At 43.5% G+C, this 10,886-nt stretch overlaps 1 protein-coding gene across 1 annotated transcript; it reads left to right on the forward strand.

Moving 5' to 3' along the window:
* Positions 1-96: 96 nt before the first annotated feature.
* Pa2g4 (proliferation-associated 2G4) lies at positions 97-8,596 on the forward strand. The gene is made up of 13 exons (XM_003476195.5): positions 97-374; positions 2,508-2,636; positions 2,874-2,979; positions 3,065-3,134; positions 3,228-3,320; positions 5,477-5,540; positions 5,763-5,841; positions 6,105-6,183; positions 6,264-6,397; positions 6,788-6,882; positions 7,006-7,133; positions 7,261-7,314; positions 7,512-8,596. Exons 1-13 carry the CDS (start codon positions 287-289, stop codon positions 7,575-7,577), a joined length of 1,185 nt encoding a protein of 394 aa, XP_003476243.1. The 5' UTR covers positions 97-286; the 3' UTR covers positions 7,578-8,596.
* Positions 8,597-10,886: the final 2,290 nt, after the last annotated feature.

The raw sequence follows: 10,886 nt of genomic DNA on the forward strand, positions 1-10,886 counted from the left end.
CGAGGGCCGCGAGGAGCAGGCTGGGAGTTGTAGTTCCTGAGAATAGAAGGGCGGCTGAAAGCAGGCAGTGGGCAGGACTCGTTCTCCCAACGTGCCCTGCGCCTCAGCCCGCGCGCTCGCAGCTTCTAGCTCTCGACACCCGCCTGCCCGCCCGCTCCCTTGCTTGCTGGAGCTTTCGCTCGCGCTCGCTTCGTGGATCTAGGGGCCTCTGGTCACAACCTGCGGCTTGGGAAGGGAAACGGAGTCGGCGGCTCAAGGGAAGCGAAGCTGCAGTGGTGTTGAGAAGATGTCGGGCGAGGACGAACAGCAGGAGCAAACTATCGCCGAAGACCTGGTCGTGACCAAGTATAAGATGGGGGGCGACATCGCCAACCGTGAGTGCGGCCTCAGGGGTCCGGGAATCGAGGCTGAGAGGGAAAGGTGCTGGGCTGTCCTCGGAGGGGCTGGAGCGGCAGGGTGTTGCGGAGTGAGCTCCCGAGGGTCGCGCACCGGTCCGCCGGGTCGGCGTGGTAGGAAGACCTGGTGTCGAGCTGGGGACTGAGCGACCAGTCCAGGCTGGAGTGTGGAGGTGCGGGCCGGGGACCGAGAGGAGCGCAGAGAGGGCCCCCGGCAGGCTGGGACCCTAGGCCGGCGGTAAGGAAACAAGGCGCGTCGTCTCCTGCCCCTCACCTTTCAGTTCTGATCTCTGCTTCCTCTGACACTGGTAGGAGCGAGGCCACCTTGAGAAGGAAGCGCCTAGCTTCCTTCTCACCCCTCTATTCAGTCACAGCTCCGGGCCCCAGGAACTGAGCTGGGGCACGTGTTGCCTAGTCCCCATTCGGATCGCTGGCTCCTCTCCCCCTCCGCTGCGGTCCTTGACACCAGCTTCCCTACCACGTGCTTTGCTAGCGCCTTTCCTTCAGCTCTTACCTGATGGGGGCCCCCTTCCTTCTTTGGGCTAACTCAGGAGGCCGTTGGAGGGCACTTAGTTGGCTTTTCTGGAAGTTATTCATTATTACCACCTCCAATCAGTGCGGACGGCCTTAGTTTTCCAAATGTGATCTTAGGGACTTGACAGTGTCTTAGTTCTTGCTCTCACCCCAACTATGCAGACTTCTGAACAGTACTGGAAAAGGAGAGACTGGTTGACTTTATAAGTGTCACGAATTATACTTACCTGAGCTATGCTGTTTCTCAACAGTTCCCAGCACTCTAAGCCAATGTTTCACTCTTCATTTTCTTTATTTCCAGTTCACTTTTTTTTGGACACAGGATCTCACTCTATATCCCAGGTTGGCCTTAAACTCACAGTGACCCTTCTGCCTCATCCACTGGGATTACAGTCATATGCCACCGACCTGCCTCACTTTAATATTTTAAGATCCACTTAGATAAAAATTCCTTGTCTTTGGGCTTTTATGTGTTTTAACAGTAGAGGTAGTGGGAGGAGGTAGTTAGAATGCCTTTGGTCCTATGACTGAACCTTGTCAAAGGATTCTTGTCCCAAAGAATTGCCAAAATCTCAAAAAAAAAAAAAAAATCAGACTAAATTCAGGGTGGATCTGGGTCATAGAGAGGGTGTGAACAGAACAGTGCAACATAATCAACATTTAGTATATAGTACACTCTTGGGGTAAGCGATGCTCTTATTTTGTAACTGGAGGTGCTTGTGATCCTTCATACTGAAACTGGGGTCACGAAGCTTGAGACCCTCTAAAAATTATAAGCCATGGGGTCCCTTGGGAACCTTAAATTAAGTCCACTAGGCTTATACTTGTTTGTGAGGAAATAAATTCTACATAAGTAGAATTACTGAAATTACTACATAAGTAAAATTGCTGAAATTACTAACACCTAATTAGGGTGTCTGAGAAGAGGAGGAGGTAATATTTAACAATGCATCAGCTTCAACTCAGCAATTGTGTGTCTACCTTGTTGTCCCTGACGCCTATAAATTTCTTATGGCTTTTTTGCATGTATATAGGATATGTTGGTAAGAATCCCCTGAAGTTCATAACACTTACACCAAAGATACCATCTTTGGAAGCCTGATGCCTTGACAGAGAAAAATTGTATATGCCCAATTGTCTCATAATAATGTAAGGGAAAGAAGGGAGTGTTGCCCTTTTTGTTTTAGGAAAGGAAGGTAGAAATTTGAGATTATAGGTGGATCCATTCCAGGAAGCAAAACTTGTTTCCCCTGTAAGCCTCAGGACAGTGGTAGTAGACATTATTAGACAGTGAATGCAGCTTCCCAAGTATTACTTGTGTGGTGAATAAATACACACAGAGCTGACATGGTGGGGGTTTTTTTGTTTGTTTGTTGTGTTTTTTGTTTTTGTTTGTTTTTTGTGGATGTTTGTTTGTTTTGTCTTTTTGAGACTGGGTCTCCTTATGTGGTTCAGGCTGGCCTTGAGTTCATTTTGTACCCCAGACTGGTCTCAAACTTGAAACAATCCTCCTGCCAAGTGCTGGGATTACAGGAGTGTGCCACTGTGCCTGACTCACGGTGGGATTTTTGTCCCCAGGGGTACTTCGATCTTTGGTGGAAGCATCCAGCTCAGGTGTGTCAGTATTGAGTCTGTGTGAGAAAGGTGATGCCATGATTATGGAAGAGACGGGAAAAATCTTCAAGAAAGAAAAGGAAATGAAGAAAGGTAAAAAAAAAAAAAAATCCTTCCCTTAATTTCGCAGGTTTGATCTTTGTTTTTATTGTTATGATATAATCACCACTCTAGTTCCACTTGATATTTGGAGTGGCAATGGGACAGTTTCCTACCCAGTCCAAACTGATTTTAATCAAGTCCCTGAAAAACACCCTTTCATTTCTCTAAAGAGCAGTAGGGCTCCTGAGAGAGAGAGCAAGGCAGTAAGGCTGATGATTCTTTTTACAGGTATTGCCTTTCCTACCAGCATTTCGGTAAATAACTGTGTATGTCACTTCTCCCCTTTGAAGAGTGACCAGGACTATATTCTCAAGGAAGGTGACTTGGTAAAAATGTAAGGTTAAACCTTCGAGAGCTTTTTTTTTCCTGAGCATTTCTATAACGCCTCTTCTTAATGCAGTGCTCCACTTGCCTTTCAGTGACCTTGGGGTCCACGTCGATGGCTTCATTGCTAATGTGGCTCACACTTTTATCATTGGTGTGCCTCAGGTAGGTAGGTAGCTGCCTGTAGACACCAGTCAAATGGTTGGCTGAACTAGTAAACTTTCTAGGAAGACACTGATTCCATTTCCTTATCTACAGGGAACCCAAGTAACTGGGAGGAAAGCAGATGTCATTAAGGCAGCTCACCTATGTGCTGAAGCTGCTCTACGCTTAGTCAAACCTGGAAACCAGGTAAGGTATATATATCTTAACTGCAAAGCTTAGCAGAGCCAAATATGCATTAGGCACTTAAAACTACTCTATGTGGAATCAACAATTTCTCTAGTAGTTTAGCTGTTTGTGGGTTATTTTTGGTTTGGTTTGGTTTGGTTTGGTTTGGTTTGGTTTGGTTTACTAAGAATTGAACTCAGGACCTTGTACTTGCTAGGCAGGTGCTGTGCCACTGAGCTATAACCCCCAGACCTGTTTGTTTTTTATAAGACGGGATCTTATATGTAGTTCAGACTAGCATTGCTCACTATATAGTCCAGGCTGGCCTCAACTTTATGATTTTCCTCCTGCCCCAGCCTCCTGAATGGTGGGATTACAGGCATATGCCATAATACTTGACTCTGAGATTGTTTTTTAATTTGTGCATCTTTTCCCAAAATAATGAGATAGGTAGCTAATATGTAAGACAAACCTAAAAACTCAATTCTGACAGCATATTTAAAAAATGATAAAAGGTGTCAGAAAGGTAGCAGTACCAGTAAACAGATGTCAGAGAGAGGCTAAAGGTGGTCATGGTAATGTGCACCTGGGCTGCACTATGGAAGGCTGAAATAGGGTTACAAAATTGAGCTAGGCACTTAGCAACTTTGGAAGACCTTGTCTTAAAAAAAAAAAAAAAAAGTCTATATGTAGCTCAATGTGAAGGCCAAAGTTTCAATATCCAGAACCAGGAAAAAATAGACTAAAATTTGTTCTGTGATTTGCAAGGCTGGAAGTATAAGAGTGGTAGAATTGTTATGAACTATTAGAATTAAGCCTGTTAGATTGACAGTGGAGACATTTCGCTAATACTTAACATTTCTAGAGCTGTATTTAATGCTCAAAAGACTGTCTTTAATTTTGTTTTGTTTTGTTTTGTTTTGTTTTTTTTTTTTTTTCGGTGTTGGTGTTCTGGGAATCAAATTTGGGATCTTGTACATGCTAGGCAGGCACGGTGCCACTGAGCTATATTCCCAGCCCAGCTAAGTTCTTAGTTTTTTTTTGAGGTAGCCACTGGTGATGCAGCCCAGGCTGGCCTCAGCCCTGCGCCCTCCTGCCTCAAGTGGGATTATAGACTTGCAATCACCCAGCAAACCATTGTCTTTCTTTTCTTTATTTTTATTTTTATTTTTGTACCAGGAATCAAACTCGGGACCTTGTGCTTACCTGACAGGCACTTGTGGCGCTGAACTATATCCCTGGCCCTTTATTTCTTTTCTTTGCTCTGTTGTCTCAATCATCTAATTAACTTTTGTTTCATCCTCAATCTTACTACTTAATTGCATTATTTTGTTTTGGTTGTCTTCAAGGGGATACCTAACTTCATAGGGTTGTTGAAAAATCCTCTGAATGGAAACCTGATACATGTTAAACAGTAATTAGCTGTTGCTATTATTGTATTACACATGTATTTACTATGTTATGTTATTTTGTATTCTTTTTGGTACCAGGTAAGTTCAGAGCCAGTCTGAACTATATAGGTGAAATTCTGTCTCAAAAAAACAAACCCAGGGGCTGGGGATTTAGCTCAGCGGCATAAGTGCCTGTCTTGCAAGCAGGCAGTCGTGAGTTCGATCCCTGGTACCGATAAAAAGAAAAAAAAGACAAAAAAAATTCCTTCATTTATAAAATGCAAAAAATAAAATTATACCTTATTCTCAAGGTATGCCAGTGTAGTGCTTATGGTAGTACCTAGCACATAAATATTTGATAAATATTAGCTAGCTTTTGGGGTGTTTTTTTTTTTTTTTTTTTTCCGTCTTTTTCCTTTTTATCGGTACTGGGAATCGAACTCACGACTGCCTGCTTGCAAGGCAGGCACTTATGCCGCAGAGCTAAATCCCCAGCCCGCTTTGGGTTTGTTTTTGTTTTTCTGGACTGAATAACAAAGATCAGATTTGTTTGAAAGGAGTAAAAAAATAAAGACAAGGAAAATAAAGGTTTGTTGTCCCCTCTTTCACAGATAGAATGCCAGGTATAAAGGAATAAATACTTTACATGGGAAAAACTGTTTATGACAAGGTTCTTCCACCTATTTGTTTAACCTTGGGTGAATCAGTTAACCTTTTATGCTTCTCAACCTCACAGTAGACAATTAGCTCCTAATATCTCACCTTTGTTTGATTTTGTACTTGTAGAACACACAAGTGACAGAAGCCTGGAACAAAGTTGCGCACTCATTTAATTGCACACCAATAGAAGGTGAGATCTCGATAACAGGATCAAGGACCCAAGAATGAATAATTTAGCAAAATTACAGCTTTTGCTCCCTCATCCTGGCTATAGTCAGTCTGAGCCGGAAACTTCAGTACCTTGTCTCTATAGCTAGACACCTCGCTTGCATGGTCAGACTACCTGAGTGGGTGGCTTTGGACCTTTTGGTATTCTGGATAGCTGGTACCACAGGCCTTGTCTTGTCTGCAGGTATGCTGTCACATCAGTTGAAGCAGCATGTCATCGATGGAGAGAAGACCATTATCCAGAATCCCACAGACCAGCAGAAGTAAGTGCCAGCCCCATTCTTCTACCACACTAGTCACCATTTTCCCCATGCTCCCTGCTTAACCACATCTCCCTTCTACTCCAGACCCTGGAAGCTATTTATTACTGTGTGTGTGTGTGTGTGTGTGTGTGTGTGTGTGTGTGTGTGTGGTGCTATGGATCAAACTCATGACCTTATACTTGTCAGGCAGGTGCTTATACTGTTGAGCCAAATCCCCAGCCTTCATTACTCTTAATGGTTTCCTTTTTCTCTATTCCTTTTAGAAAGGACCATGAAAAAGCTGAATTTGAGGTACATGAAGTATATGCTGTGGATGTTCTTGTCAGCTCAGGAGAGGGCAAGGTGAGGAAAATAAAAGCTAACAAGAAGAGTGAAGGGGAGTGTGTTCACCAGGCCAGATGTGACCTGATTGACTCTTTCAGGCCAAGGATGCAGGACAGAGAACCACCATTTACAAACGAGACCCCTCCAAACAATATGGCCTGAAAATGAAGACTTCACGTGCCTTTTTCAGTGAGGTGGAAAGGCGTTTTGATGCTATGCCATTTACTTTAAGGTACTACACTTAGCAAGAACAGGACTTGGAACCAGTTTGACTCAGACTATGCAACCAGGAATGCTTTTCCCTCCCTTCCTCTCCCCTCCTGCCCAGACTTGTAGTGCATACGTACACATACATCCTGTCTTCATCTCATTGGGGCTAATATAAGCAGCCCTAAGCATGATTTCAGTGTAACGATAGAGACAATTTCTGAGGCTGGGGATATAGCTAAGTGGTGGGATACAAGCGTAGCATGTGTTCCCTAGGTCTAGTCATCACCACAAAAAAAAAAAAAAAAAGAAAAAGAAAGAAAGAAAGAAACATTAAGCAAAGAAACAAGAGCAAAATGGTAAGGCTTGATGTGGGAGTTAAGGAGTTCTCTGAATTTCATCTTTCCTTAACCAGAGCATTTGAAGATGAGAAGAAGGCTCGGATGGGTGTGGTGGAGTGTGCCAAACATGAGCTGCTGCAACCATTTAATGTTCTCTATGAGAAGGAAGGTGAGTTCTAAAGAGAATTCTACTTTGGAGCCCTGATTATGTGGTACCATTCTCCAATTTTAGAAAAGAGCCAACTATAATAAAGAACTATTTTATCAAAGCACGTCTTCATTTTTCCCATAGGTGAATTTGTTGCCCAGTTTAAATTTACAGTCCTACTTATGCCCAATGGCCCTATGCGGATAACCAGCGGTCCCTTTGAGCCAGACCTCTACAAGTCAGAAATGGAGGTCCAGGATGCAGAGCTAAAGGTCTGTGTGAACATGTAGCCTGTGGCCTGTGAGTGAAAGTCCTAAAAAGAACCACAGTGCTGAGAGGAGCACTTTGTGTTCCTTCCACATTCCTCAAAATGTTACTTTCTTCCTCTTGTTTTTCCAGGCCCTCCTCCAGAGTTCTGCAAGTCGGAAAACCCAGAAAAAGAAGAAAAAGAAGGTGTGTTATGACCATACTCTTCTGACTGGTGTTTTACTTTCCTGGGTCATGGTGGGGTACCAATTTTTATGAATCCTGATCTGACCCCACTTGGCCTTGCCCCAGAGAATCAAGATACTTCCCTTTTTGTCCTCTAGCCACTATTCCCCAAGTAGTTAGAAACTGACTTGTCTTCCTCACCTTGTTTTGAAATGCAGGCCTCCAAGACTGCAGAGAATGCCACCAGTGGGGAAACACTAGAAGAGAATGGAGCTGGGGACTGAGGTGGGTCCCATTTCCCATCTTGCCGCTCCTGCCTCATCCCCTCCCACAATACCCAGGCTCTGTGAAGTGCAGTTTGACTTCTCTACCCAGGACCGCCACCAGAGCGGGGTCTCCCTGCCCCCTCCCCACCCCCAGCCCACTCCCTCCACACCAACAGCCAGCTCCAACCGACTCTGGTTTTGGGAGGCCAGGCTTCCCAGCCACTGAAGACTACTTTAAATAGAAAAAAAGAAATTCAATAATAAAATCAGGAGTCAAAATCCATCGTCTTCAAGCCCCTCTTTCTAGCCTTTTCTACTATTTTGCTTGGTCAAAGTTTGTGGCCCTACAACAGAAATTAGCCACCACCACTAAAAACTCAGTTGAAATTTTTTTATACTACTCTGATGTCAGCATTCTCTCATCGATGGTTTGGGGCTTTTTCTCCTCTCTTGTTTCACACTCTCCACGTATTTTATCTACCTTCAAAATTAAGAGGAGCTGTTCTTCAAATGGTTATTCCATGTGGCAGATTCCAGATCTGATCCAGACTGCATAGTCAGGCCCTTCCCGTTTTTAGGAGCCGATGTCTCCATTTATGAAGAGGTTGTCATCTATCAACTGGATCTTCTAGTAGTCATTTTTTTTTCTGCAGTGTCTTTTTCTTCCCATTTTCACAAAGCTGGTAAGGAAATAATCCATCTCAACTGTGCCCTATTCTTTGGAGTCAGTGGGGCCTTCTCACTCGTGCTTACACAAATCTAAGCGGAAGTTGAACTGATTCCCTGTTTGACCATATTTTGACTTCCCTTCCTTGAAAGCAAAACCAGGAACCTGAGAAGTAGACTGACTTAAAGAGACAACTAATTTTCTGAAGTTGTGGACTTGGATTGGATGAATTGCTGGGGGTTTGCAGGGAAAGATGACATATTTCAGTACCTCTGGCATGCTGTCCCAGGGAACTAGGGCTCCCACTGATTTACAAGGTTTTTAAACATTGAAAATGACATGGTGTTAAAAATAAATTTTGATTTACTCATATCTTTGTATGTTGTTATTAATTTGAAGGTGGGGAGATTCAGTTGAAGCCATCAGCTACTAGGAGTGACACAAGTGCTGGATTCTTTGAAAATAGCAGTAAATTTCTGTGGATTTTTTTTTGTTTGTTTTTTTTAAGCCAGTCAAATTTAGCGGGGGGGGGGGGGTGGTGGTAGTCATTTGATTTTCTTTTGGGGGGACTAGGGATTAAACTCAGGACCTTACACTTTCCAGGCAGGTGCTTATGCCACTGAACTAAATGCCAGGCCCTAGTAATCTCTACTGTTTTTTTTTTGGTCCCGGGGATCAAACTCATAACCTCATACTTGCCAGGCAGACACCTGTACCACTGAGCTAAATCCCCAACCCTTAATTTGTCAAAGTAGAAACATACTTCACCACTGACATTCATTCCAGACTAGGACACAGTGTTTCAGACCAAAAATTGAAGCCAAGAGCGATGTATGTAGTGTTAGTGCTAGTGTTAAGGGCAAGGCTAATGGTGTAGGTAGGTAGCTAGAGGTTAGTCTTGTTTTGGGAATGCTGGGAGAGTCGGAAAAGCACTGAGCTACATTCCTGCAGCACCTCCACCCCCTTTTAGGACCTTGCTGAACTGTCCAAGCTGGACTAAGGCTTGGAATCCTCCCTACCAAGCCTCCAAGTAGCTGGGGTTACAAAGATGCATACCACACCCAGCTTGTGTTCTACATGGAGAGTGCTGCTAATCTGTAAGTACCATAGCAAACAAGGCTGAAGACCAATGGTGTGTATTCATCACTATTACAGTACAGAATATTTGTATTGCCATAAAAATGACCTGCCTGGGCTGGGGATTTAGCTCAGCGGCATAAGCGCCTGCCTTGCAAGCAGGCAGTCGTGAGTTCAATCCCTGGTATCAATAAAAATGAAAAAGACAAAAAAAATTAAAAATTAAAAAAAAATGTCCTGCCTACTCATCTCCCTGTTACTCATTTGCATACCTATAGAATGTACACCCAAGAATAAATGCTAATTCATACTGGTCTTTGATAAACTACCAGTATAAGTTCCACAGGTACAACCAGTACTCTCGTAGAGATGATATGAGTAGCTGTGAATGGGTAGAGATGGGATATAAAGGGGGTAATAGCCCACTATTTTTTTTTTTTTTTTTTGGTACCAGGGATTGAACTCAAGACTGCACGCTTGCAAGGCAGGCGCTTATGCCACTGAGCTAAATCCCCAGCCCAATCACCTTTTTTTGTGTACTCCTAAGACTGCTCTGAAAAGTACTGTCAGTCAGGTGTAGAACATCCCTGTAATCCACCACTTAGGAGGCTGAGCAAGATCACTGTGAGCTCAAGGCCAACCTGAACTACATAGCAAACCTTGTCTCCAAAAAAGGAAAGGAAAAATAAGCCCAGCATGGATAATTTGGCAAGAACATCTCAAAATGAATAAAGGGCTGGAGAGTATTAGTATAGTAGCCCTGGGTATTAATGCTGAGTACAAAAAACAGACATTCTGCCAATGGAACTACTTAAACATGGGGAACAATGACTTAACTTTCGAAAACGTGAAGTTTAAGGCCAGCCTGGTCTCAAGGAAAAAAAACTTTTAAAGTGAAGTGATTGTGTTGCTTTGTATTTTGTTTTAAGACACAGTCTCACTGTATGCCTCAAATTTTCTCTGAACCTCCAGCCTCAGCCTCCCAAATGCTGGGATTACAAGCATAAGGCATCACATCTGCTAAATTAGTTTTGAGCCTGGCTTGGTGCAGGCCTGCAGTCCTAGCACTTTGTAGGCTGAGGTAGGACCACCAGTGACAGTTTGAGGTCAGTCTAAAGTTCAAACTGAAAAACAAAATTCAAAGCCAGCCTGACCTACACAGAGACCCTGTTATGAAACAGAAGTCTATGTTTAAGCATTTTTTTTTAGCCATTTTTTGTTTTGTTTTTTGAGGCATGGTCTCATTATGTAGTTTAGGCTGGCCTTAAATTTACTATGTAGTCCAGATTGGCCTCAAACTCATGGTGATCCAGCCTCAGCCTCCTAAATGGTGGGATTATAGACATGTGCCACACCCACACCTGGCTAACACTACTTTTCAGAGCAGTTTTGGTATACAGAAAAAATCTGGGGAGTGCTGGGACTACAGGAATGCGCCACCACATCCAGCTTTAGTCTTAAATTTTCTGTGACCAAAGCTCTGGAGATAGGCTTTCTAGACCTGCTCGCCTGACAATACCAATTGACAAAGTTTTTCATCTTAACACCAAATGTCATATTAACCCCTAGAGAAGACTTAACAT

This window comes from Cavia porcellus, unplaced genomic scaffold, assembly GCF_034190915.1.
Source record: "Cavia porcellus strain 051 isolate PalLab524CR breed Dunkin Hartley unplaced genomic scaffold, mCavPor4.1 scaffold_8, whole genome shotgun sequence".
Classification (NCBI taxonomy): domain Eukaryota; kingdom Metazoa; phylum Chordata; class Mammalia; order Rodentia; family Caviidae; genus Cavia; species Cavia porcellus.